Source organism: Agelaius phoeniceus, chromosome 2, assembly GCF_051311805.1.
Source record: "Agelaius phoeniceus isolate bAgePho1 chromosome 2, bAgePho1.hap1, whole genome shotgun sequence".
NCBI classification, from domain to species: domain Eukaryota; kingdom Metazoa; phylum Chordata; class Aves; order Passeriformes; family Icteridae; genus Agelaius; species Agelaius phoeniceus.
Window position 1 is genome coordinate 71580365 of NC_135266.1, and position 27058 is coordinate 71607422.

The following is a 27058-nucleotide window of genomic DNA, read 5'->3' on the forward strand; positions in this document are numbered from 1 at the left end:
TTCCTGTAATGTGCTGAAGGCAAACCTGCCTTCTTGTAGACATTAAAAAAAAAAAAAATTGATGTAGGGCTATAGGCTATATTTACTGCATCCAGTTGATACAGTGTTTTCTTTAATTAAAACATCTCGAGTTATGTATTTGAAAATGCAGATAGAATGCAGCCCATGTTTCTAGTAAATCTGTCATGTTGGAGTGTGTCCTATACACCAAAGTTTCCAGCAGAGTGCCTGATAGGAGTACCTGCTCAAAAAATAAATTGTCATTTGACCTTATAAATGCTTATCTTAGGGCTGAACTTGAACCTTAAATAGCCTTCCAAAAAGTAAGTCTTTGTGTTTTATTGTGGTTTTTTTCCCCTTTTGCAGGGTATTCTTGCAGACTCATTTCACAGAGTATGTCTCTCATCCTGGTCAATGAAGACTCACTAGATGTAAGTAAGCAAATTCTGATGTAATTCTTGACAGAGGGAGGTGTTGCTAACAAGATGGCAAGTTGTCAGGCTTTCACATTAAGTTTCTCTTGCTTACCCTTAGGGGTAGCAGGAAAACAGCTCATGACAAAACACAGGTGTATTGTGTAAAGTGTACTCCAGAGGTCTTCAGTCATAAACTGTGCAAATCAAACTGAAGTCTCAGAATGAGCAAATTCTTAGGTGAATGGGTTTGGTTCTGATGCAAACTGGAAAAATCTACAGCATGCCATCAGGAATATATTTAAGTTTTGAGGTATAAATATGGGAGTAATGTTTGAAGAAAACTTATTTTTTGGTTTTTTTCTGTCTTCATTATTCCATGGAACAGCTCCAACCACACCTGCATTGTGAGCTTGTCTATGTACAGTAGCTTTTGAGATGTAAAATCAAAAATGTTCTGCAAATGGTTGCTATGCTTTGCATCTATATGCCAAAATTAAATAGAAAAATCATATATTTGTACATGAATCTTCCCAGGAGGTATCTTTCCATTTTGTGTGTTTCAGTATCTATATCAGTATTGGATATCACTTCAATATCTCATTTCTATTAGAGATATTTGTAGGACAGATGAAAGTATACAGATGCTGTAACACACAGCATCTGAAATTTGCATTTAGAATTGGCAGGTTGGGATTGGGTGGGAAATGCAAAGCCTTGGAGTACCAGAGGAGTTACTGGATATCTGCAAATCTGGTTGAAGAGGGTATTACTGCTGTGCCAAAATTATCACCAGCTAAGTATTATTTTCCAGTTGCCTTGATGTGATTCCAACAACTTTGTGTGTAGAAAACTTTGGTTCCAGAATCCAGCTATAGACAGAAATTTGTTAGTAAACACAAAAACTTGTGGAAGCTTTCAGAGCATGAACTTGCACCCCCAGCTTGTTTGCCTGGGACACCAAGCTGTATGTGGTGCAGTCAGCACACTGGAGGGAAGAGATGCCATCCAGAGGGATCTGGACAGGCTTGAGAGATGGGCCTGTGTGAACTTCATGAAGTTCAACAAGGCCAAATGCAAAGTGCTAAACTTTGGTTGGGGCAGTTGGGGCAGTCTCAAGCTAAACTTTGGTTGGGGCAGTCTCAAGCACAAATCCAGGCTGGGAGAAGAATGGAGTGAGAGCAGCCCTGAGAAAAAAGACTTCCGGCTGTTCGGACAAAAAGCTCCATTTGACCCAGCAATATGCACCCACAGCTAAGAAAGCCAAAGGCATCCTGGGCTGCATCCAAAGCATCACAGCTAGCAGGTTGAGGGGAGATGGTTTTCCCCCTCTACTCTGCTCTCATGAGACCTGACCTGGAGTGCTGTGTTCAGTTCTGGTGCTCCCAATGCAAGAAACATGTGGACCTCTTGGAATGAGTCCAGAGTAGTGCCCCTAAGTTGACCAGAGGTCTGAAGCACCTCGGTTAAGAAGACAGGCTGAGAGATTTGGGGCTGTTCAGCCTGGAGAAGAGAAGGATTTGGAGAGACCTTATAGCACCTTGCAGAGTATCCAAAGGAGACCTACAGGAGGCTAGAGGGGGAGAGTTTACAAGGGCATGTAGTGATAGGACAAGGGGGAGTGGCCTTAAGGTGCAAGAGGGCAGGTTTAGATTAGATGTTAGCAATGAATTCTTTGCTGTGAGGGTGGTGAGACACTGGAACAGGTTGCCCAGAGAGGCTGTGGACTCCCTGTCCCTGGAGGTGTTCAGGACTGGGCTGGATGGGGCTTTAAGCAACCTTGTCAAGTGGAAGGTGTCCCTGCCCATGGCAGGGGGGTTGAAGTGACATTATCTTTAAGGTCCATTTCAACTCTTAACTTTTCTGTGGTTCTATGGAAGAAAAAACGGAAATGGAGAACCATGGCATGTCAGATGAGAAAAGAAACCCCTTATGTAGTTGCTGGCCTTTCAAGTGAAGAAAATGTTATCATATGATACCTCATGAATATTGAAGGTGACTGATACTTTAGCTCAGATAACCTACATTTTTTCTAAAGCATGAGTACAAACTTGTGGAGCTTCTGAACTGGTACATCAGAAATGCTTTGTATTAATCTTGCTTTCCATCTAAATTAAGTCTATGGGTTTTCTCTAAAGTACTGTTACTGCCATTTTTAATGTAGAATTTGATTTTATAGACGTTTGAATACAAAACTTATGTTTTGTTAATAATTGCCTCTAGTTGTTTCACTCTAAGGTGTCTTTAAGTACTTTTATTGCCAATTTTTCAGTATGGGATCTCCACAGTAATATTTATTTTGTGTTGCACCTCTAACAGAAATTTTGACTTCTGTTCAACTGAGCCTAAAATTGAAGGTTCTCACACTGAAATTCTGTAGCATTATATTTAATATATTCCACCTTTGAAATCTATTAATACTAAAAATGAGTTTTTACAGGATCCAAGTTGAGCTTAGAGCTTTGAAATATTGATATACTTCCCCCTTTGTGCAGTCCCTGTGTGACTTTTCCCTCCCACTTCTGCTCCTTGGCATGCAGCAGTAGGTGAGATGTGATCGAACAACTGTCTTTGCTTGGTTTTCACAGATAAGTTTTTTTCTAAATCATGCACTTCAGGGGAAAAATCAATCATTTCTGTTCTCTTCAGGGAACTCCTGGGAATAGGAAAGACTAATCTCTAGCTTGATTCAGCTGAATTCTTGAAACTTAGCATAATAACCTGCAAATGTCTATCCCTTATAGACTTTACCACATGCATACAACATATACTTACTTGTTTTTTCTTTTTCTAATAAAGCTTTTTGAAATGAGAATATTTTGAGCATGAGATTTACTTTGAGTGTAATTCTTGGACTCAGTTTCTGTTTAATTAAATTGGAACACCATAAAGTCTTATTGTGCAGCTCTTAACCTGGAAAAATTTCTTTCATTGGCATCTTGGAGAATTTTGAGTTGTGGGAGCAGTAAATAGGGTACCTGAAGAAGGGAGGTTGGATGACCAGAGAGACCCTGGCAGAAAAACATCTAATGAGAGAGTGGATATTACAGCCAAGAAATGTTGTGTGTGTTCCTACCCATAAATCCTGTAAAAAGAAAAGGTGGGAATTGTATCAGTTGTTTATCACATGGGATTGTATTTAACAGTAGTGGAGGGACAACATTGGGGGCAACCAGTTCTGAAGCTGTGGATAGTACTTATTGCTGTAAAGCAATCCTGTTGATGTAAAGGGAGTTGTGAGTGTGTTCTAGAGAGCTTATATGCTAGGAGTGACAGTCCTGGGTTATACACAGATGTGTGAGTAAAAGCAAATGGATATTCCTGTGTAAGAACCCTCAATGCTCGTGTGTCTTGATAAGATATGCCTGAAAGTGTAAGCAGAAGCTGGCCCTCCTTGCTTTTCCACTTCTTCAGGTATACCTTTTGCATGTTTCCCTGTTGGGATGTACCTGTTTGTGCCACCATGGTGTTTTTAGTATTCTTAAGAAACAAGCCTAGTTTCACAGTGGAATTTGTCATCTGTTGTCAATGTCTAGACTTCCCAAATAGTCTTAGTATCCGCAGGGAAGCTTTACATATGGTTATGTTTTATATTCTGGCAGTGAAGAGTGATGACCTGGAAAACTTGCTTATTTTGTTGTTAGTTAATTTTAGCTATTCTGTAGGGTAACATTGCTGACAAGGTTCTAGAAGGATCTGTTAACCTTGAGAATATTAGATTTATCCAATGTCTTTCATGGTCTTCGTTCTTAATTGGCACATTTCCTTCCCACACTTCTTAAGAGTTAAAAAAATTAGGGAGATCTTTGACAGGCATCATTATCCATTGTATTTAAATACTGATGCACCTGTAGATCTCATGTTATCTGGGAATCATGGATCTCTTAAGAAGTAAAGCTCTGACCTGGTCATTGGACTTAGCCATATGCTAGAAATAGCAGGTTTTGTTGGGTTATTGTCTAAAACTTTTTCTAATAACCATTGAGAATTCTGACTGTGTAAAGGAGAGCAACATGAGCAGAAGGACATTAAAAGTAAATTGTTTATCAGCACATTTGTATTTGAGCAAAGAGTATGGTTCCAGTAGTGTCCTCTGTATTAAACTTCTCAGAAAGATTTGCATGCATTATGACTTACAGAGAAAGGGTTACCTTCACCTACAGAATTTCCCTCAGCATATGCACTGTGTGAGTTTTTTATGTAAATCTGTGTTTCAAACTCTCAAGCACAGTTACAGATTTTGAAGGTGTTGCTTTTTGGGATCCTGATTCTCTTGCAGAAGAAGGAATGTCTATACCTCGTCAGTCATGTCATGCTGATTACTCCCCAAAAATGGGCTAAAGGTACTGTCAGCTTTTCAGACTAAAACAAAAGTTACCTAAAACTCCAGATGCTTCAAAGCATTGGTATTGTGTATGCTTCAGCATACACATAAAAGATAACATACATATAAAAGATAATAAGGTATGCAGGTACTGCTGGGAAGACAAGAACAAGCCTGGTACTGCTAATGCCATGTAGATGCTTTGATGGTTACATCTTGTGTGTTGCACTAGAGAGGAAGCTGGGGATTTTATCTCCCCTGCTATCACCTGCCCACGTGCATTCAGACAAAGTTAATATTCTGGAAAACTGGTCAATGTGAGCAAGCTCAGTTGGAGCCAGGGATCAGCTCCCTTCAGAGGGGCATCTGCAACAGTTCTCTAGTGCCTTGTGGCTAGTAAGTTACTCCAGTCTCCACTCAGCCTGGAATTGTAATCAGCTCTTCTGTCTACCACTGGGGATTTGCAAAGGAAGCTAATTAGGAAAACTAGGGATAGAATACATTTTCTGTTGTGCAAAGCTTTTTACTATTGCTCAAATTTCTGTTTTTCTTAGTCTAGAAATACACATCGAGCTAATAAGTAGTTACATAAGGAACAGAGTCTAGTAATCAGATAAGCCTTCAAAAATGTTAGGTAGAAGGATTTTAGTGGTTTTTTTGTTTGTTTTTGAGGAACAAATTGGATCTTTCATAACTCCAGGCATTTGCTAATCTGCATAGAAAGTTAATTGTATGGATGTGGCAAATATGCAGCTCTGTGTGTGAAAAGCTGCTTTGATTTGCGTGTACTATGTAGAATTATAAGTGAAAGAATATAGGTGTTACCTAGACCTGTAGGTTTAAGTACACACAGGACTATGTAACTTAAGTATTAGATTACCACTTTTTCAGGAAGTAATACTAATAGGTTTGAGCTGTGAGTGGTGAATGAGTTGGGCTGGTATTTTTGTTTCATCCTGCTTTTCACTTTTAAGAATTCATTAATGGCTGTTCTTGCTTATCTGTGCCTCTGTTTTTTCTGTTAGTGTTTTCTGGCACTGTGATAGTTGGTTTGGATGAAGTGGGGGGTACTTGGACCTGAAGGAATGCGAGGACCCTTAGGAGTGCTAAGAAAAAGTTACTAAATAACTCTTCTTTCTATAATTGGAAACTGGGATGGGAAGGCTGGGAATGCTTTAAAAAACACAAACACACTGTTTTCAAAGTTACTTTGCCTTTCATATTTTAAGTTGTAATAGTGGTCATTTCTGACAAGAGCTAATTTTAGGCAGCTGGTATTTAGCAGATGCAGGCTAATGCCTTGTCCATGCTATAGGACAGAATAGATCATATTACATACAAATAGAAAGGAAGAGCATGTTCCCTGAATTCCAGCTAAAATTTGCTGTCTCCTTTGTAAGAGTTCTCATATGTTAGAGGCAAATTACTGGAAACAAACACTATGTCTCTTAAAATTGCTAATGATCTTCACATATGTGAGGGCTTATATCAAGAGATGATCAGAGTATTATCCAGATTTATTTTCTGTTGTGTGTGTAACAATAGAAGCATGGCTTCAGATGGGTGGTGAAGGAAGTATCTGTTGGCTTTGAAGATGGGATTCTCTGCAGCATACTGATGTGCTTATTTCTGTTAAGCACAAGAGACCATGGAAACATAAGGATGTGTAATCAAGTGTTAAACAATTTTTTTTAATGAGACACTACCCATGAAATGTGGGTTTTTCTGGTATTAAAGCATGATGGTGTGTTTTTGGGGGAAAAAGATGAAGCTGGTGTCTGATGTATAGATGAGTTATGGATACTAATCCTCTTGATTGACATGGTTAATACTGCACATCTGTAGAAAGAATTCAGATTTGTCTTTTGTATTGAAGGGCAGGAACTAAATAGTCCTTTCTTCTTCAAGATACTTTCCTATCTATCTTCTGCTTCCATTGGAGGGGTTCCTTGCTCATGCAAGTTTGTCTGGGGGTTTTAAGAATAAGCAGTCTTCCTTTCTTGGTGTGGAGCCAGCCTAAAGCAATAGGATTTATTAATCTGCAGTGTTAACTTAATGAGGATAGTAGAGAACTAACTTCTTCAGGGTGACAGGGTATATTGTGATCATGTATTTGGCAAACAGAGAGATACAGATATCTGTGATCTTACTTCTGTGGTTCCCATAATACTCACTTACTACTACTTTGTTAAACAATTTTTTAAAGATTCTTTCCTTTTTCATAATAGAGAATCATTCTTGCAACTGGAGCTTGATTGCTCCGAGCCTTCTCATCAGTCACATAAAGGAATACATTTCCTTCACAGGGGAATTAAGGAGAAAAAAGATGTTTTACATCTGGTTGAAACTAGAAAACGTCCCACAGAATTTCTGAGTTGATTGGTCTGTCAGAAACTAGAATTAAGCAGTTCTGCAGCTGTATGAATTTAATACCTGACTAAGTATGTGTTCCCTCTGCTTTTTAACCTTCTGCATAGAGTAGAACTAATCAGAGGATCCTTGTGGAAATCTCTAAGCTGTTTATGCAACTTTTTCACAATGTTGTAAGCCTTTTTTTAATGGGAGAAGGTGTCCAAGTGCATTTTCTCACTATCTCTGGTTGTTTAACTGACATAGTGATATTAGAGGATTAGTGTTGCTCCTTCATATTTCCTAAGCATTTCTAATTAGCTTACCCTCTACACATCTTAAGTAGTGTTTGCAATCTCTCCTCTCCATGTGTTCAAGACAACTCTGATTTGGATATCTTGAATTATCACTAATTCCCAAATCCTCAGTTATCATAATGTATGTTCTAACTGGGCCTAAAAATCATAGTGCTGAAGTGCTAGAATATAATGATTTCTTGGAGAGCTTTGGGAATGAGTGTCAGTCCAAGCTGAGGTGATTCAGATGTCCTCTTGAAGCTTCCATCATGCTGAGTTTTGGTGGTATCTATGTATGCTTGTCGTGTGCTTCAGATTTTCAAGCTAGCCACAGTGAATCTTCCCTCTGGTTTGAAATGTTGAGGAATTTGGTGTTTGTTACTAATTCAAATTCTTGTAGCTATAGTATAGAATTCAATGAAACAAGAAGATTCAGCTATTTGTAAAAAGAAAAGGTATCAAATTCTGTGGTATAACCTGGCTCCTTTACTTGGCTAATGGTGACTGAAGTTGTCTGGCTTCAAGAATTCTGTGTCCTTGGGGTGCGGGGAGGGGAAGTCAGCAGAGCGTGTGCTTTTGGATATGGAGTTTAGTAGAACTATGGGAAAATGTGGATGAATAAAGCCAATTAATGGTTAAGGGGCTTTGTAAGATCTAGACTGGTACAGTAATATTTCTCTGGATTATAGAATTAATATTTCACAACTTAACTGCCCATAATGTAAGGAAAAGGGGGATGGGTTCACAGCTTAACTGGGTGACTTTTTTGAAAACTTGTGCTTTCTTTTCAAGTTATTAAAACTTAATTTGTCTGTCTATAGTAGCTTTATTACTGTCAGGTTCTCAAGGGATTTCTAGTTCTGTCCAGGGCTTGAGAGACAAAATCTGCAGTTGAATAGACAGAGTTAATAGGTTTAGTAAATATTAATAAAAGAAATCTATTGTATAACTAAATCTTTAGGGAAATTACTATGGTGGTTTAATTTTAAAAAAGAAACATAATCTTGATGATTTTGTGGAGTTTTCTTACTACAATTATTTTTAGTAATTGAAGTGGGTATCATATTTATTAGATAAACTTTTTTAAAAACTTCAGATGTATTGAGTAAACTGATAGGAAACTAAGTGTGTTTTTAAAACTCAAGGAAAAAGAGGTCTTTGAAAAGTTACTGTTCACTTCAGGGAATGGTGTTTGTTTGACTAGAAAAGAGAAGCTTGCCTAGGGCTTTCTTTATATTTTGATCTTTTAAAAAAAGTAAAAATGCCGGAAGCTGTCACAATGAAAGCAAATTGGGTCTTGTGTCCAGCTTCTCAGTTGAGTGGATACCAATATCTTTGCTGGGCAACAGTTAATGCCACAAAAGTAAGATTTGTTCCCAGTTCTTTCTAGAACTAGAAGCAGCAAGACATGAGTGGTGCAGCAGCAGAGGTACTCTTGCTTCCTGAGCTACCTGTGGATGTCTAGGAAATGTCTGCGCCAACTGTATATGAGAATAGAACATTTAAGTTGTAAGGACTAGGATCAACCAAATTAAAACATTGTCAATTTTAATGTAGAGATGAATTGTAAATGACACATATCTGAAATGGTGTTTACAGCCCTAGTTTCTAATACATTATAGAGAATTTCAAGTCAAAACCAACCCGTCTATGTATGGGCTGCCCTGTGGCCTCTAGATGCAATTTGCTATGCAGTCATTCCTGACAGTGGCAATTGCCAACAAATACGTGTCAATTTTAATCTTTTGTTCCTTTAAATCTGCAAGGAATAAGCAAGCCTCCTGCTAGGGGAAGGGATAAAATGAATTACCTCTGGGAGTCTGGAAAAATATAGAGTAGCTGGAGGAAGCTTTACTTTCCTCTGTGGTTCACTACCTGATATTTGCAATTTTATTGAAACCTTTAATGCAGGTAGACAGTATTTTTGAAAAGTCGAGTAGGGACAGTGGAGAAATCCAGTGTGATGGTTTTGGAGGGAGAGAAAGCAGGTTGTTTAGTTTGTTGAGTAGGATTTTTTTGTATGAGGGAAATATGTGACGCTTCTTAAGAAATGTAAATTATTTAGTTACTTGAGATTACAAATAAAGTAGATCTTGTGACAGATCATTTGAGTCATGCTTGTCCAGCATCCAGGAGCCACATGAAACTTCAGTAAGGAAATCTGCAAATCAGAGAGATAATTCTTGCAGAAGGTGTTAGAAAATATGTTTGCCAATAAGGAATCATTGCTATTTGTCAATAGACTGGGAGCTAATGTGCTGTGCCAAAGGCAATAAAAAGTTGTTGCTGTAGATGTTGTACAGGAGTGTAGTAGAGTTACTGCCCATGAGCATAGATCTTCAGTATAACTTCTTGTGGTGGTCACCTGGAAGAAATTCTCAAATTAAATGTTATTCAAAACAATGATAGTCATGTAGGACCAAGCATGCTTCTAGTACGTCTTTTAATTTTGTAGGTGACAAAACATTCCTACTTAGACTGCCTTTATCTCTGCACTTGGAATTTGTTACCTTGCCTATCCACTGCCCTAACTGCTGTGCATTCTCTAAATCAGTGAACATAAAGTCCTGGAGAGCCTCTAGTTTTCATCACAGAAAGCCTGTGCTAAATTGCCTGGTTTCTTGGGTTTTGGGTTTTGACTATTAATTGTCACCCTGTCATTATTGCTGTCAGAGTGTTTTGGTTTTTTCTTTTGTTTTGCTTTTTGGTTTTTTTTAATGCAGCAAAGCTTGTTACATATGTGTGCTCAACAGAAGCCTGATGTTAATATGAAGTACAGTAAACTGCATATTTTAAGAACTAAACAGGCTAAATAACATGGACTAAACTAGCAAGAGAAATGTTTGATGTGGGGTTTTCTCTTTTTTTTTTTTGTTTGGTTGGTAGTTTGTGGGTGTGGGTTTTTTTTAATTCTTATAGGACATTGAATACAGTCTGCTGTAAAAATGACCAGTGTGGTTTTAAGACCATGTCTGCTGCCTTGTTATGCAATTTCAGTAGTCTCAAGTTTGGGTTCACATGTGCAGTTGGCTGGTTACAATATTCTTTTCCATTAAGCATTTTAGGAACATATCTTGCTTTATGAGCAAAGGTTAACTAGGGCCTGAAGGAAGCTTGGAGCAGCAAAGTACAGATGTGTTTGTAACAAAGAAGACCACTGGCCAAGCCCAGGATAATTACTGCCACATATTATTTAAAGATATACCCTTTGTGTTCAACTCTCCTAGTGTCTTCCAAAAGATGGTGTTCTGCCCTAACTGATTTCAGTGTCCAAAGTCATTGTGGCTAAATCCCTATTTCCCATGTGGAATTTCAGTTCACATAGTCAGAAAGGCAGCCTGTGGGATATAAAAATGAATATTTTGGTCTGGGAGTTGTGAATATTGTTACCTTAACTGTGTGTTTCTCTGCAATGGCATTGGAGCTCTGAAAATCTTTATGGTGCTGTCTTTTGAAATAGTGTATTTGTATAGAATTTTTTAGTAGGTTAGCATGTGCATCTTGTCAGCTAATGGAATAAGCTTTGGGAGGAATGCAGCATCTGGGTACTTGAGAGGCTGGGATAAATGGGGCTCAGCATCTCTCAGTTTCAGGGGTCTTGTATACAGTCTGAAAAACGACTTCTTTTTGGTATTTCTGATTCTTGTTAGAATTCATTGCCCCAAGTAAAGCATTTGTTGCCTTGGTTGGGAGAGGGCTTTTATGGAATTTGTTTTATATCTAAAGTGCTAAATTGCCAAAACCAGTTGTTACATGACCTTAAGATGATATAACATTAATACTGTTTCAATGAGTAATTCTTTATTTGGTAACTCTCCCATAGATTACATACAATATTGGAACTTCAAGATTATTAAAACAGTTGTATGAAGTTACTTGAAAGCTGTCCTTAGTGTCCAGCATCAGGACAGCTCTTAGAGATTGTCCTTGGATGTAACTCATCAGTCACTGAGCCAAGTGAATACATCTCTCCTCCATTTCTCTCAAAAGCTCTACCTGGGATTGTTGTCTCCTGTGGAGCTTTGAAAGTATGAAGGCACTAAACTGTCCACTGAACACATATAATCTTTCAAATTTGCAGGGTGTCTGGAATTTCAGTTCTGTCTGAACTATGGCTGGTGAAGAAACTGCCTTAAACTTGTGATATGATGGCAAGGGGAAGTAGCCTTTTAATGTCACCTCATGTAGTATTAAATAGGACTGTGTTTAGCAAAGGCCATTTTTCTACTCCTGTGCAACTTGGAAGTGCTTTAAATGCTCAAGACTTTTTTTTTCCAAATAATCTTAGCTAAGAAAATGACTAGGGAACAGCTGAGTGGAGGCTTTTGTGTCCTTTGATCTTCTAGGAGGCCAGTGGCAAAGCTGCCCTTGTTCCTGCTTGTTTCCTTTTCCACCACTACCTAAGAGTGATGCAAGGCCAGAGCATGACCAAGCAGTGCGTCTCTGAAGCTGCTGTCAGGAGATGTGTGCTTGTTCATGTACATCACCCTTCAATAGGGTACAGCCTGTGCTGAGAAGGTAATGCTACTTACAGGAGAAAAGTAGCCTAAAATAATCTTGGGCTGTTGGCTGATGTTTAGAAAGATCTCGATGCCATATACCATCATCTCATATAAACCCTTAGCTTTTCATGTTTTATCATGTTTTCGTGTTTCCTTGCTATCATGTTATAGTCCTGTTTTTAAAACCCTCTAGATAGGCTTCAGGCTCTTTAGGAGCCTCCAGCCATTCCATTTTATCATTGAACCTGGTCTCTTCTGAATAGTTGAAGCTGTGGTGTAGGAACAAACCTTTTTTATAAGATAGGCACAAAAATTAATTTGGCTTTAGAATTGAAGTAAAATTCAGTATAAAAAGTGACAGTTGTATGGCAACTTCTGGACTGCCTGTGGGGAGGTGGTCCATTGACCCAGGTCCCACTTCTCCAGATACTTGAGGAGGTGAGGGGAGGCTGTATCCTACTGCTGGCTCTTCATGTGCCATGTGGTGAAGGATGGGCTGCAGGAGCATTGTCATTGTGGCTAAATCCCTATTTCCCATATGGAATTTCAATGCCCTGTGTCAATTCAAGGGTGGAACTGAGGGCAGGAGGGAGAATTTGGGTCTGTGCCACATCTAGTTTGTCACTGCTCACATATCTGCTGCCAGTTAATTTTAACTTAATTGTTCAAAGAAAGCTTATTTATATTTGCTTTTTTAGACCTTTTTATTTTTCATATAACTGTAGAGTGGTGTGAGTTGGAAGGGACCTTAAAGATCTAGTTTCAAACCCTTCTGCCATGGGCAGGGGTTCCATTCCCTAGATCAGGTTGCTTGGGGCCCCATCCAACCTGGCCTTTATAGAACATATCTGGGGATGGGGTTTCCACAAGCTCTCTGGGCAGGAATTTTTGTCCTTTTGTCACTGTAATCTGCTGTGCTCAAATTGCAAGACAGAAGAATTGCGTTCCTTTTGGTGTTTTGAAGGTAAGTAGCATTGAGCATGAATTGATCTTGGTAGAGTTCAATTAGCAAATATAATCTTCAGACTTCCTCTGACAAAAGTGTTCAAGCTGGACAATTGTGAGGCATTTACCTGATGTTACTGTTGTGAAGTACTAATTTTGTAATCAAAGTGCAGCAGAAGAATTTACATCATGACAAATCTTACTTGAGCAAAACTAGTAAGTAGATTCAACAGGCTGGCAGGCATAAAACCATTTTGATAGTTTTGTCATGCTTTTCTCATTTCATGATCTAATGCTTTGTAGATAGTTTGGTTATGGGTCGTGTATCAGCTGAACAAATACGTAGCTATCTGGATTTCTGGTATTCTGATACTAAAGCACTAAATTCTTTAGTTTTCATAATTTATGTGTGGTGCCAGTGCTTGCACTTCGGATAGCGCTTCTGTTACTTTTCTCCAGGTGTTAAATGAGAGCTATTTGATCCTACAGATCTAGAAGTGTTCAGATAATGAAGATCTCTGTGATCCAGCTTGAATGTTTCCTAGCATCTTGCTTTGTAACCCAATAGTGTTTCTCCCTTTCCCTGATACGTACCTGTATTTTAGCACTGTGATTTATGGATTTAAAAACCTGTGGTCTAAGTTTAGCGATTTTAGTTCTGCTACTGTCCTCTGCTTGGATGCAGAGTTATAGAGCTCTTACTTTTAGTTTTAGGACACAAGGGAAAATCCAGTTTCCCTGTATCCTTGCTGTTCCAGCTTTTCGATCTCTGCTTCTTTCTCCGACAGTCTGTGTTTCCCAGGTGTGGGAGTGTCCACGCCCTTGTCCTTCAGGGCACATGTAGTGGTTTCCTTGCACAGTGTGTTCCATATCCTTCATCTGCCCTTGTGGGGCAATTTAGGTACTGTCTTAAACAGAAGCTTTAAAACTTTAGGTTTAAACTTCAGGTTTTGTCTTAAACAGAAGCGTGGTCAGGTTTGAGCACCCCTTTCCAGTAGCTTGCCAAAGGGGCCGACCCAAGCAGGAGAATGCAGCCTTGCTTTCTGCTTGCTAGGCTCTGCTTCATTAGAAGTCCTGAGAGGGCACAGATGGGACTGAAGCCAGCAATGGAGTGTCCAGGATGGACTGTTGCACCCTGCCTACCACTGAGCAGCTGCCAAAGGGCAGGAACCTGACCTAACTCTTTAATGAGTCAAAGTGATCCTGGTTGGATGGAAACAATTGATGAATGTACTTGCTCTTCATTTTTGAGAGGCTGTTGGGAAATAGGTAAGGTCATGGGAGTACAGCTTATATCAGATCCTTCTGGAAACCCCTTTGTGTGTTGCTTTATTGCCTAGTCAGCCCTGGGTAAAAGGGAAAAATACATATTCCAAGGAGTACGAGTAACTTCTGATGCTTGTCATGCTGTCAGTGTAGAATTAAAATCTCAAAGGGTATTTCAGGAACTGTGAGTTCTCTCATATTTCTGCTCAATACATGTATTGTTTCTAAATCAAAACCAGGGCTTTAAGCAAACAACATGGGTTAAAAGCAATCTGCTTCTTAAAAGTCACTTTTATTACGGAGCTTGCTTGTCCTAATCAGTGGCTCTGGAACTTTCTTGAGAAACAGATTTGATAGTACACAAACACTTGAAAGGGAGACTAATGTGACAGGTTGGGTTGTTGTATGTTGGGGCTGTCTTGAGTAGCTTAGAGTTTGCTGTTTGGCTTTATTCTCAAAGCAGTTTCCTTTTACTGAAGTGCAGAAATAACTTTGGCTATGAACTCTGACAGTGGTATGGCCTCTGTTACTTACACTACCATTCCACTGAGCTATTAACTGCACAGATGCTAACAGCAGTTGGGGTCTTTTTTTAAAGGGGGATTTTGGAGAGGAAATTAAGAGTGGAAGAGTACAAATAATTGAAGCTATAGTTTTCTCTAGCCCCATTTAAATTTTATTAGTCTTTAGAGAGGGAAATTCTGTCCTTCCAGCTTTATTTTGATGTCTTATAAATTGATGTTACCTTACATCAAAGGATAAAACCAAAACTTTCTCTTTTCCAGACTACACATGTAATGTGACTTGAAAATATAAAATAATTTTGTCATTGTAAACAGTAGTTTTGACACATACATATGTCTGTGCTGGAAAGGTAACTGCATAATGAGAAAATCATCGTGAGTCAGTCCTGTTTTGTACAAATCAATCTACTCAATATTATGTGTTGCTTATGTATAGCATTTGTCTGGAGGAGAGATGAGCTCTGTCATCTCAGCTGTATTTGATTGTGACTAGTGTTCAGTCTTTTATCCATTAATAAACATGGATTCCTTACTTGCTAGCAGTGGTAGAACTCCTTCAGTGTAGTCCTGGCTGCACTGGGGGCTGCTCTTTGTCTCAGGAAAGTTCTAATCTCACTGAGTCAGGATGGCTGAATTTTATTTATATTGAGCAAAGTGGTCAATAATAATAATAATAGTGATAATTTATAATTTACACTTTTTGTATACAAAGAAAACCCATACACAGATAGAGGTATAAATATATGAAAAAGCCAGTATCTGTAGCAGAGATCTGAATCTTTAAAGCATTCTACCTGAAGGCTTAGGGGTGACCTAATTGCCTTCCTGTACCCGAAAGGAGGAGCCTGAAACAAAGTTGGAGAGGGACTTTTTACATGAACATATAGTGACAGGATAAGGGGGAATGGCTTCGAGCTGTAAAATAGTAGGTTTAGATTACATGTTAAGAAAAAATTCCTTACTCTGAGGGTGGTGAGACACTGAAACATGTTGCCCAGAGAAGTTGCGGGTGCCCCATGCCTGGAAGTGTTCAAAGCCCAGCTGGATGGAGCTCTTTTAACCTAGTCTAGGGATGGGGTTGGAACTAGATGATCTTTAAGGTCCCTCCAACCCAAAACATCCAGTGATTTCATATAAGGAGAAAATACCCTCTTTTTTTGAGGCAGTGGGGCATAAATTATAGACTGACTTGTATGTCTGCATACAAGTGTTATTTTCTTCGTTGAATTCTCTTCAGTTGTTTGGGGGCATTGATATATACTGACAGCTTAAAACAGAGCAACACAGAAGCCTGTGGTTCAGACAGTGTAACAGAGAATCCTGTATCTTCATGATCTAAAGCAGGAGGTTGTGGTGTCTCCTTGATCTGAAGGTTAATCCATCAGGTTGAGAAGTGGGCTGTTACCTCTGAGAAATGACTTGGCAGAATCAGTGAGTTAGTGTCTTCAAGAGTGGGCTTCTGTTTTGTTTGCTTCCAGGAAAAGCTGGATTATGTTCCAAAGAGAAAAAGTCCATTCTTTTGAAATGAATTTAATAAAGCTAAAATATCATAATATAAAGACGGAATCATTCTAGCTTACTAGCAAAACTAACAGGCTGCTTCCTCTTGGCAGAGTACAGTTGATTTTAGTAATCGTACAGATGTTTTAGGGTCCAGAACAAGCATTTCTTCTTTGAGCTTTCTGTGGTATGAGATATAAACTTTCTTAATGTGCACCATAAACTGTTCTGTGGTCAAATATCTACTATATATTGAAAGCAATAAAAAGAGTCACCTACATAGAGCAGTTCTGGAGTAAATGAAAATTGTGTAATAAGCCTAATGCTGTTCTGAGTGTGAAGAGAACAGGGTTGTGGCTATAATGTTTGAAATCCTTTTTTGTCCCAGGATACACATGCTTCTTGCTAAAGTTAGAAATATAAAAAAATGTCAAACTGAACAAATGCGTTATTGTCTTCCATAGCATTTGAAGAACCTTTGATGAATTGCCCTTTTGACTGGAGTTGTTTCTACAATTGTTTCTTATGCTGCCAGCTTTGCCCTCGTGGAACTGAAAGGAGGATTGCAAAAGACTGGTGGCTTTCAAGATGGTGCCTTTGGGGCAACAGTGTTGCACTGGATAACTACTTAGGATGCCAGTTCTTTTGTCTGAGAATGCTGAGACTTTTGTCACTTTTCTTGATTTTTTTTCTTTAGTTAATCAGTATTTTAGTCAAGATTACAGTAAAGAGTGGCACTTTTAAGATGCCACTGCTATAATCAGCATTTCTCTCTTTAATGTGAGGAAGAAGTAATGCTGCAGAAAACTTCAGGTTTTATTTCAAAAGGCTAAGATATGAGGATCTCCACTTCTGGCAGCATGCACTGCCATGTTATTTATTCTGCAGGGTGGGAGATGACTAGTTAGTGAAGTCTTGAACAAATTGGTTTTACTTCTTAATTTGGCAGAAGCCTTTCTTTGCTCCTAATTCTTCCCTCCTTCTCCCCCCACCCCAAAGCCTGTCCAGCTCTGGAGTTGCAGGGGAGACTTCATATATGTTCCACATTAAAGATGCTGCTTTTCTTCACTGAGAGCCTGAAGTTTAGTATGCAACCACCTGATGTGCTAAGTTTTCTTGAGTACTTCACTTTTTGAATAGTCAGCTCTTTGTTCTTCCTTGCCATGACCTTGAACTGATCTTGCAGGTACTGGAAATACCTGCAGCCCTTTTCACAGCATATGTGTTTGAGATGGTATATCTGACTGACACTTCTGGAGATTATTTTTCTGTGATCAGATGAAGTTTGTTTCTTTTTTTTTTTTAAACTATGTAGAACATGCTTGGAGATAAATGTACAGATGACAGGACAGATGTTCCTTCAGGGTGTATTTTTTTTTCCTATTTAACCAAGTTTATTGGTTCCTGCATAATAAGTTTGTTGCAGAACTGGAAACATCCTTGAATCATTCTCCACAGCACTTGCTACAGCTCTTGATGGGCAAATTCATCAGGGCTTTCAGCTGCCCCTGGACAGAAAAATTCTGGTATGATCTATTTATCTTATATCTGAATGCAAGATCTGGTCTGAATATGTGATAACCTGAGACTTGCTATGCAGATTAAGGACTCTTTGTATTGAGACATTTTAAATTACTTGGCTAACTGAAGGAATTTCAGGTTCGAGTTAAATTCAAAGCTATGAAAATGATTTGAGTGAGCCCATCTAATTTCTCTGGGTCCTCCATATGATGTTTTTCTTGGCATGGTAGGAGATCATATTCATCAAGCAGAATCATGGTGCTGTTAGCGTTTGGAAACATATAATCACAAAAATGATCATATATCGATGCTTTTATTAAGAGCTCTGGGTGTCGGGTATTCAACGCAAATCTGACTCTGACCATATATTGGAGATGAACTTGTTTTTATATTCTATTGTTATATAACTTTCATGTTTATTATTAAACTTATATTGTTCTATTGTGTACATAGATTTCAGCCAAGCATGGCTTCTCATGGCCCCCCCCTTAAATTTCTAACATAGTTTCTCATGATTCTTTTTATGATAATACAATAATTATATTTAATTACTAAACAATCATCACATCTAACAAGTATATCATTTATGATACTGCTTATGCAGATGCAGTGATCTGGCAGAACACAAAGCCTAACATTTTCAGAGTCTATCTTTAACATTTTCCAGGGCTCCACTATCAGTGTTATTTAATAATAAACTTCTGCTGTGTCAGATCTGTGACAGTCATTTGATTGACATGTTTTAAGAATGGCTGTAAGGTGATATTGGAGTAGTCACACACTGTGTGCTTGTATGTATCTAAATCCACTATATGATGCAGGCTGAGTACTGCACTAATACTGAGCAAACAGCTATTGATGGGCCCGTTTGTTAGTTTTTCCTCTTAGTTTTGATCTTACTTAAAAGAGTAAATTGAAGGTATGCAGCTGGGATCTGATCTTCCACGATCCATTTGCTAAATAGTTTTGTGTGTACAGGTTGAATTTGAAGTGAATCCTGTATTGTAGAAGTATTCAGACTTCCTCTAAACTGGGAAATGTTGGTAGTATTTCTTTTTAAATGTGAAGTAGTGAAGTATTCACAGTTAGTCTTTGGCTCTTAAGGGTTTTCCTGGCTCTCAACTAGAGTGTCCTTATATCCTCTTCTTCTGTAAAGCTAGGGAAGGGATGAACTCTTAAAATTTGGCTTCAGAAATGTGTAATTTTCAGGGTCATCTGTCCATAGTGAGGTTTTCAGTGAGTTAGTAAACAGAACAACCTCCCTGCTCATATTTCTACTTCTGGTTTTACAAGAACCTTACAGGTGATGTATTTTCAGGAATGCAGCCTGCTCTGTTCCCCATGCACTGCCTCATCTGTTGCACATCTAGCAAGATTAATGCCTATACCGCTGTCAAGTTTGATTTTATTTTTTTTTTTAGCATTGTTATATGGTTTTAAGAGTAGAAGAAAGCCAGAGTGGTTTTGTGGCTACTCTTAAGAATTTCCTTATTGTTGAGAAAGTGTGCAAATGCTTCTCTGAATTTTTTTGTGAGTTGAATGGGGAGGTCCATGTTGTTGTAGAGTTGATTATATTACACCATACATATTCCAATATTAGTAACTAAGTATTTTCAAGTTTCCTGATGTTTTGAGTATCCATTTTATGGGCCACGGCTTTTGTATCAGTTTGTATAAGCAAGTGACATGTTGCACCTAGAAAACGCAATTGTGTTTGAATTGGTATTTCCATCCCCAGCCAAATTATGAGAGTACACAGAAGCAGTTAATAACCAACTGTTTGAAGCCTGATCAGTTATAGGAAAAGACAAGGAACAGAGGAACTGACAAGTCCTGTAGCTGGACTACTGCCATAAACATGAAGTAATCTTCACTAGGGTTTGTGGCTATATGCTTGCACCCTTCCTTATAACTAGGTCTTTGGAAGTTCCCTGTTTGCTTTTGGGAATTGAAGTAGTTTGCTGACCTAGTCAAGTTTGGTACCAAACTTGGAAGATTGGCAAAAGTGAGGATCTGTTCTGGAAGTGGTATTTCTTTCTAGGTTCCAGGACAGGTTTCAAGGTTAGCTCCTGCATATGTGCTATTTATCATGGTAAGCACTTCCAGTGACTCTTCTGCCCAAGGGGTGTTGCTTTAAATAGTTCTAATAGTTTTGCCCGCTTTGGTTTAAGCATTGGTTTTTCTTGCTTTTATGTTGGTTATTCCTATTTTCCTGTAAATCTGCGTCTGCCAGAAGTCTTTACAGATCTCTTTGGCACAGCAGCCAGGCAGATTGAAGTCAAAGATTTCACTTAACGTGGTGAAACTTATAGGTTGCAATGAAGATTGGAAAATTTCCCATGAAGTAGGGTTGGCCAGTGTTATCTTGATTGGGATTATGCAATGGATTCCTTGCTTAATTGTTAAGTTCTCCTTGGAATAATTTTCACTTAACACTGGGGGAAGGGGATATGGCTGGTATTTTGGTTGAAACCACTTTTTTCAGCACAGTGAAGGAATTGTTACATCTGACGATTCAGATTATCCGTGGATGGGAAGGAAAACAGCAGCTGTAAAAAGTAAATTCGTGGATTGGTAAAACAAATTGAGCTGGCACTTCAGTGCACTCTAGTGAGTTAGCAGATTGTGTAATTTATTTAACCTCATTTATACCAGAACTAGTGGTTTGGAAATTTTTTATAGGGTGATGGAAGAAGTTAACTTGGAATACCCTTCAGGCTGCTGTAGCTAGCAGTACTTTCTAGATAACTACAGAAGCAAATAGTATGTGTGATTGACTTAGCTTATAGTTAAACTGCTGGACTTAGCTTATAGTTAAACCAATGTGTAAGTTTAACATCTGTTTTTGCAGGAGCTTGTTTTGTTAGGGTCATTTTAGGTCTTCTGAGATGGAGGAACGGCTGTTCAAGAAAGCTGAAACACTGAATATTCTGAGTTGGAAGGGACCCAGAAGGACCACTGAGTCCAGCTCTACAGTGAATGGCCCATACGAAGGCCATACCCATGATCATGGCATGATTAGCACCATGCTCCAGCCAAGAGGGCATGAAATGTGGGCAGCCAGAATGTAAGGCTGATTTTGGCTGTATCGGGGTATGTCTATCAGAGGTCGCAGATCCAGGGCTGAGTGGCTCTCTTCAGCTAAAGATGCCTTCTGGCCTACCTGATGCTACAAGCCACTGACTTCTCTTCCTGAGATGTCTTTCCTTATGGGCCGTGGATGGCTGTATGCTTAAAATGAACCATGAGTGTAGTGGTTGCAAAAAATTTTGTCCTTTCTATCTCCTGCTGTAACTTCAGTGAGTTTGTGAGCCTTTTCAGGGAAATGCAGGGCAGGAAAAAGGAGATTTGCAACAGATTGTCTTATAATAATTGTCCAGTTCTTCTCTGGGTATCAGCAGTTTTGTAAGATAAGCTTAGGGAATGGCTATTATCCTGCTGAAGTCTTTTGCACTCAATTTTTCAAGTCTTTCTGAGGTTTTTTTCTTGGAGAGTATCTGATACTGTCATTCTGTGTTGGATACTGCACTGCCTCAAACACCAAAATTTCTTGCTGTGGTGTCTAAAGCTCTGGTGGGAGGGAATGGGCGGTATGGTGCACTGCTTCTAGAAAAACCCAACCAAAACCAAGCAAAAAATTCCCCAAGAGCAACAACAACAACAAACGCCACCCAAAGGCACATGGTGTACACAAAAAAATGCTTAACTTCTAATTAAATAACCTATATAACATTCCTAATGTTTCTTATTACAGCATGAGGAGACTGCTCTTGTTTTTGGTGAAATGAGAGAGTTTCTGATTACATTAACTCTGATTGCATTGACTTTCCAGTTGACTTGAAGCATCATGTAAAAAGTATTAATATGTGCTCTGTTAACCTACAAAATAATAGCCTGGTAAATCCCAGAATGTTTGTTAGTATTGTAATTCATAAAGCTGGGCACAGCAGGGATTTTCCTTAGGTTTTAGGAAGTGAGAATATGCAGGCATACTATCACAAGGTTTGTTAAAGATCCTGAGCATACAGTCCAGAGAAGATCACACAAACTCTTCTTCAGGATGTTTTTGTTTTCTGCCTGTCAACAAATTTAGTCTGCTATGAAGATTTATAATAGTGAACTAATGATGTTACTTCATGTTCTGTATGGAAACTATGCACACAGAGAACAGTAAAATCTGAAAGTTTATTTTAAGGCAGTAATGCAAGTAAATGCTCTGCTGAGGGTTTGTATTTGTGGTTGCAACTTGTTAAAACAGAAATGGAAAAACAAACAGGAAGAGCAGGTGGGATAGGTTTATTATGGAATGTAGCACTATGTCTTAAATTTAACTCAAGCACAGAGACCGTAACAGCTTTAACCCTTAAATGCATTTATGTCAGAATTTTTCATGTTTTTAGAAACAAATCCCCTCATCATGTCAAAGGTCTAAAAGTAGAATAAAAATAAATTGAAACCTCATTTCCTTAGCTTTTTCAGTTTGAGCTCTGTAGTTGACTTTTTACAATCTTTTTTTCTGCTTTTCATATTTGTTCTCTGACACTTGGTGGTCTCATGAATGAGTTTTTAAGCCCTTGTAAAGCTCTAAACTGATAATGTTACTCTGATTCAACTGACCGCTTAAGCATGTGCACATGTCCTCTACTGGCTTATGAAATGTCTATATTTATTAGAAAAACCCACTGAATCAAGGCTACTAAGAAGATGGACTTTTCAGTTTTTGCACCTTCTGACTTTCAAGTAAAGCTGTATATTTTTAATATTTGATGGAAATCAATATGCCACTACCATAAGGTTTGATTGGCAGGCGCCTCTCTGGGTTTCCCCGGAGCAGCTGGATGCTCTGTGCCTGGGAAGGAAAACCAAGTTTATTATGGCTAAGTGAAAGGCTTGCTTTATTTGTTTTTAATACTCTATTTCTGTCAGATGCCCTGACAAACTTAGCATTTAGGCTTTATGGATACTCAGTAAAAAAGGCAGGGGTATTCCACAGATGTGGGATACCTTCTTAGGATTATTATTGATTTCTGCTCCATCATGCTTGTTCTAGTAAAGGAGTGACTTAGTCTTGCTTGATGTGACTCAAAGAAACTTATCCCTTAATAAAAATCAAGTATCCCTTAATAAAAATCAAGCACAGCATAAAAGCTGGGGATCAAAGTAGGGATTTTTACTCTAGTTGCCCACAGAAGGATATAGTTCCCCATGGTTTCCAAATGTTTGTTCCCCTGCTTGCTTAGAAGGTCTTCATTATATACCCAGTGAAAATGGGGTCTGGTTTATGTGGCTCATTTGCACTGGCCTATCGGAGCAATAGTTGGTTTTCTTTTTTAAAACACAGCAATTTTAAGTAGTTGGAAGAAACAGAAATAATAATTCACAGTTTTTTACTGTATAAAGCTGTTAGGTTGTAAGTTAACCCTGCATATGGAGGAGTGAGAGTTGTACAAAGTGTCTACATATTGAGAGTTGTACAAAATGCTGATAAAATGAAGTGTCTCATTTGTAATCCTTGATTTATAGTGTTTTGGGGTATTATTAACAGTGTTACTAATTCTGTGTCACCTTACATGTAAGAGGAGTAAGTTCCATGACCAGGACGTGAATTGGATGAGGCTTATCCGTACCCATGATAATAAGCAATGGAGGGACTAGTATCCTCAACTGATGAGAAATATGACCTTTTAGAAGTTTTCTTGTGGCTTTGTCTTTTGAGCAAGAGATGATGGATATTCAGTAACCCTCCTGAACTTGCCCTCAGATTCTCCTTTGTCTCTGTAGGGGGGAGTGGTTGGGCCCTGGCCTTCACCCTCCTTTGGGTCAGGTGAAAAGCGAGGGTGTTCCCTCTGAAGTGCCCCAAGTGCTGGACAGGGAATAAGGGCAGGGAGTTCTCCCTTGGTTTCAAATAGGCAGAGAAGCTGTGTGCATTCAGGAGAAGGACAGGGGTTAATTCTGCTCTTGAGAGCAAGAAAAATGTTTGAGCAAGACTGAGAGGAAGCAGTAAAGAAAAAGAAATGACACTCAAAGATCCCAGGGGCAGAGGCTCTTGGGATAAAATTTTATTATTGATAACATTACCCAAACTGTATCCATTATACCATCCTTGGAGTTTCTGTGAATGTTGTCACTGCACAGTAGTGTTGAACTAGATAAAACAGCTTTCTTCCCACAAGACTTACCCTTGTTTTCCCAGCACTGGTCTCTAATGGTTTAAGCACAGTCATCTACTTTGTGTTAGATTTTCAGGTACAGTGTAGATAAAGCATGCCATGAAGTCATAAATCTAATCCCTCACATTTTAATGGGGAAACAGGGAATTATGCAGTCATTCTTTTAAAGAAGAAGGTGCAAAAGGTAATCTGTGTCTGAAGTGGCTGCACTGTGTTCTCTGTCCCACTCATTAACTTAATCTGTAAATTTGCCTCCAGTTTGGGGCTAGTTTTCTAGTGGATCAGAGTGAGTTTGTCTCGATTACCATACTAATGAGCGAGATGAGAGAAAATGAATTGCAAAGGAAATTTTCCTCTTTCCTCCCACACTTCACCTTTTTGTGAAAGTGGCCTGATTCTTTTCCTACCTGTTTGGAAAGTTGATGTATTTGGGCTACAGTTGGGAAGGCTGTATTGCAACTGCTTTGGGCACATCCATCATACAGGAGTATGTAGTAAAGATGCTGGAGTCTGCTCTGAAACAAAACTAGCTCCTTGGCAAGCAGAGGCAGCTTTTGCCAATTTGTGACACCAGTCACTATGTCTGCACAAGGTGCTGATAACACACTAGCTCATGTCAGTGCCAATTTGAGTGCATGTGTACTGTGCTCTGCTGTGTGGTCTGGAGATAACTTGCTCTAGTTTGAATGCACTTTCCTTGTATTAGGAAGAAACATTTTCTTTCTGTTTTTCCTTCAGGCAACAAGAGCCTCTCTGACTCAACATTGTACCAGTCTGGGGGAGTCACTGGGCAAGGAAAATGATATTGCCCTGATTATTGATGGCCACACACTGAAGTATGCCCTTTCATTTGAAGTCAGGCAGAGCTTTCTGGACTTGGCACTCTCCTGTAAAGTGGTCATTTGTTGCAGGTAAGGAATTCTGTGTTTCTTTTGGGTAACAAAATCGGCATGAAGCCTGTGAAATTCAACCTCATATGCACACAGCCACACTTAAGTATGCTGGAGAGCAGCTTGCTTAGTAGTGTCTTTCTTCCTCCTATGGAGTAGGAGGCGTGTTCCTTCATTAAAATTGTGTCATCAAATAGTACAATTCCTTCTGCCAGTGTCAGTCCCAGCTGAGTCTGATCTCTTCTATAAAGTGATGAAAGATCATGAGAAAACATTGTGCCTGATTGCATGATTATAGTAGACACTGATGAGAAGCAGTGGTATGGATGTCATTTGTAATCAAAATGTTTGTGTGACTGTTCAGCTCAGCTCTAGAGAAAGTCACTGCAAGAATTTAAGTTGGTCTTGACTTCTGGTTGTGTATTATGTGAGCCTGTGATAAGTGTGATTTGCCCTGTTAAAATGTTAGACTACTGCTGGCTTTGCTAAGTCACTGCAGGGTTTGTTGCTGTTTGTGGATAGAGCCATACACAGATAGGGTCCTATGTCATGACTACTTCAGAAGGAAGGAAATAAAAGCCCCAAGAAAATGAAAACCAAAAGCTGGCTTACTTTACTTTTTGTGTAGCAGGAAGGCTGCATCATTTTTAACTTTGAAAGATTATGTGGCTTTGAGGATTGTGTGTGTTTGTGCTCGTTGCTGGTATTTGGGGAGAACTGTGACCTAGTGGAGGTTGTTGATTTAGGCAGGCAGGAAGTTTTATTTGCATTCTAGAAGCAAGACCTGCTTTGTGGGAAGTGACTGTATGGAGACCTTGTACTACTTTTTTTGCAGTCTTTCTTACTTTTATGTGTGCACTTTGGTACAAGTATCACATGGCAAAAGGAGTGCTGTCCATGTACCTGAAATAGCTGAACCCTCGGGCTTTTTATCTGACTAGTTTCTTTCCATTTGTTTTCTGGACTACTGTCCTGCATGTTACTGGGGCTAAAACGTTCAAAGTGTTCATTGATTACCTGATGATTAGGTGGAGTATGAGCTCAGCAAGTTTACAAATGATACAAGACTGAGGAGTGAGTGGAAACACTGAGGGCTTGGCTGTCCTGAGGGACTTAAATAGGCTGAAGAATTGAGCAGCAAAATCTCATGAAGCTCAAGAAGAGGAAATAGTAAGTCCTATGCCTAAGGAGTTACAACCCCTTACACACCAGTAAGCTGTGGGGGTTGCTGAACTAGAAAGCACCTGTGTCCAGAAGGACCTTTGGATTCTTGGTGGACAAGCTGACCATGAGCCAGCCATGAATCCTAGTGGCAAAGCAAAGACTGGTGTTATCCTGGGCTGAGGTGTAAGGAGCATTGGTAAAGGTTGAAGGAGGTGATCCTTCTTCTCCACACTGGTGAGGTAACTTCTGGAATGTTGTGTCCAGTTCTGCGATCCTTAATATAACAGGTTTAATGGAGAGAATCCAGTGGAGGACCATGAAAATGATAAAGGGGCTGGAGCGTCTGTCATACAGTGAGAATCTGAGAGCTGCAAGTGTTCAGCCTAGAGAAGAGGAGGCTCAGAGGGGTTTGTATCAATTTGTATGAACATGCAATAGAAGGGAGTGAAAGATGAGGGAGACAGGCTCTTCCCTGTCATGTTCAGTGACAGCAGTTTTTCTTCTGTTGCTATATTTTTTTTTTAAAGTTGGGCAGGGGGCTAGAGGAAGAAGGCACAAAGCCTTAGAGCAGAGGTCTCATTTCCGCAGCTGTTTCGTGGAGTGGGAAGTGTTTTACAAGAGGGAGCTAACACAAGTGTAGCCATCTTTGGAATGCAGCAGGCCCCAGTGTAGGGCCAGAGTGAAGGTACCATGGGCTTCGAGAGCACCAAGTGCCAAGGAAGGGCACTTGGAACTGACCCTGTCTTGTGCTCTGTTTGAGGGGGAGTTAAAAAACAGAGCAGATGGAAAGCTCCTGCTTTCCTACTCTGTCACAGTGCTTTGGAGAGATCCTTCCAAGGCACTGTTAGTTTATTGCTTGAAGATTTGACAAGTTAAGCCAAAGACCTACGTAGCTGAAACAAATAATAAATTGCAAATTATTAAAATTACACATAAAATATATATAATAAGCTAAATATAATGAATGATCCAGTTTTGCCAGGAGACATGCAATACTGGACATTTCCTCTTTCATTATTTCATGAGGGGAGCCAACAGGAGTTTTATTTATTAGTGAATTAGCAAATTGAGGAACAATGCAGGAAAAATACTTTAAAGTATAAATCAAAGGGGAAGAGATGATGTAATTTCATAGCTTAAAAGGAGGAATGAAAATAATTGAGTTTTAAGTCCCCAGGGAAAAAGAGGAATGCT

General features: G+C 39.1%; 1 protein-coding gene across 4 annotated transcripts in view; it reads left to right on the plus strand.

Moving 5' to 3' along the window:
- Positions 1 to 27058, plus strand: part of ATP8A2 (ATPase phospholipid transporting 8A2) — a 320265-nt gene that overhangs the window by 98613 nt on the left and 194594 nt on the right. For all 4 annotated transcript variants that reach the window (XM_077173858.1, XM_077173857.1, XM_077173856.1 and 1 more), the window contains 2 exons: positions 367 to 431; positions 24549 to 24721. In XM_077173858.1, coding sequence (XP_077029973.1) covers positions 367 to 431; positions 24549 to 24721 — 238 coding nt within the window. The remainder of the gene's footprint in view (positions 1 to 366; positions 432 to 24548; positions 24722 to 27058) is intronic.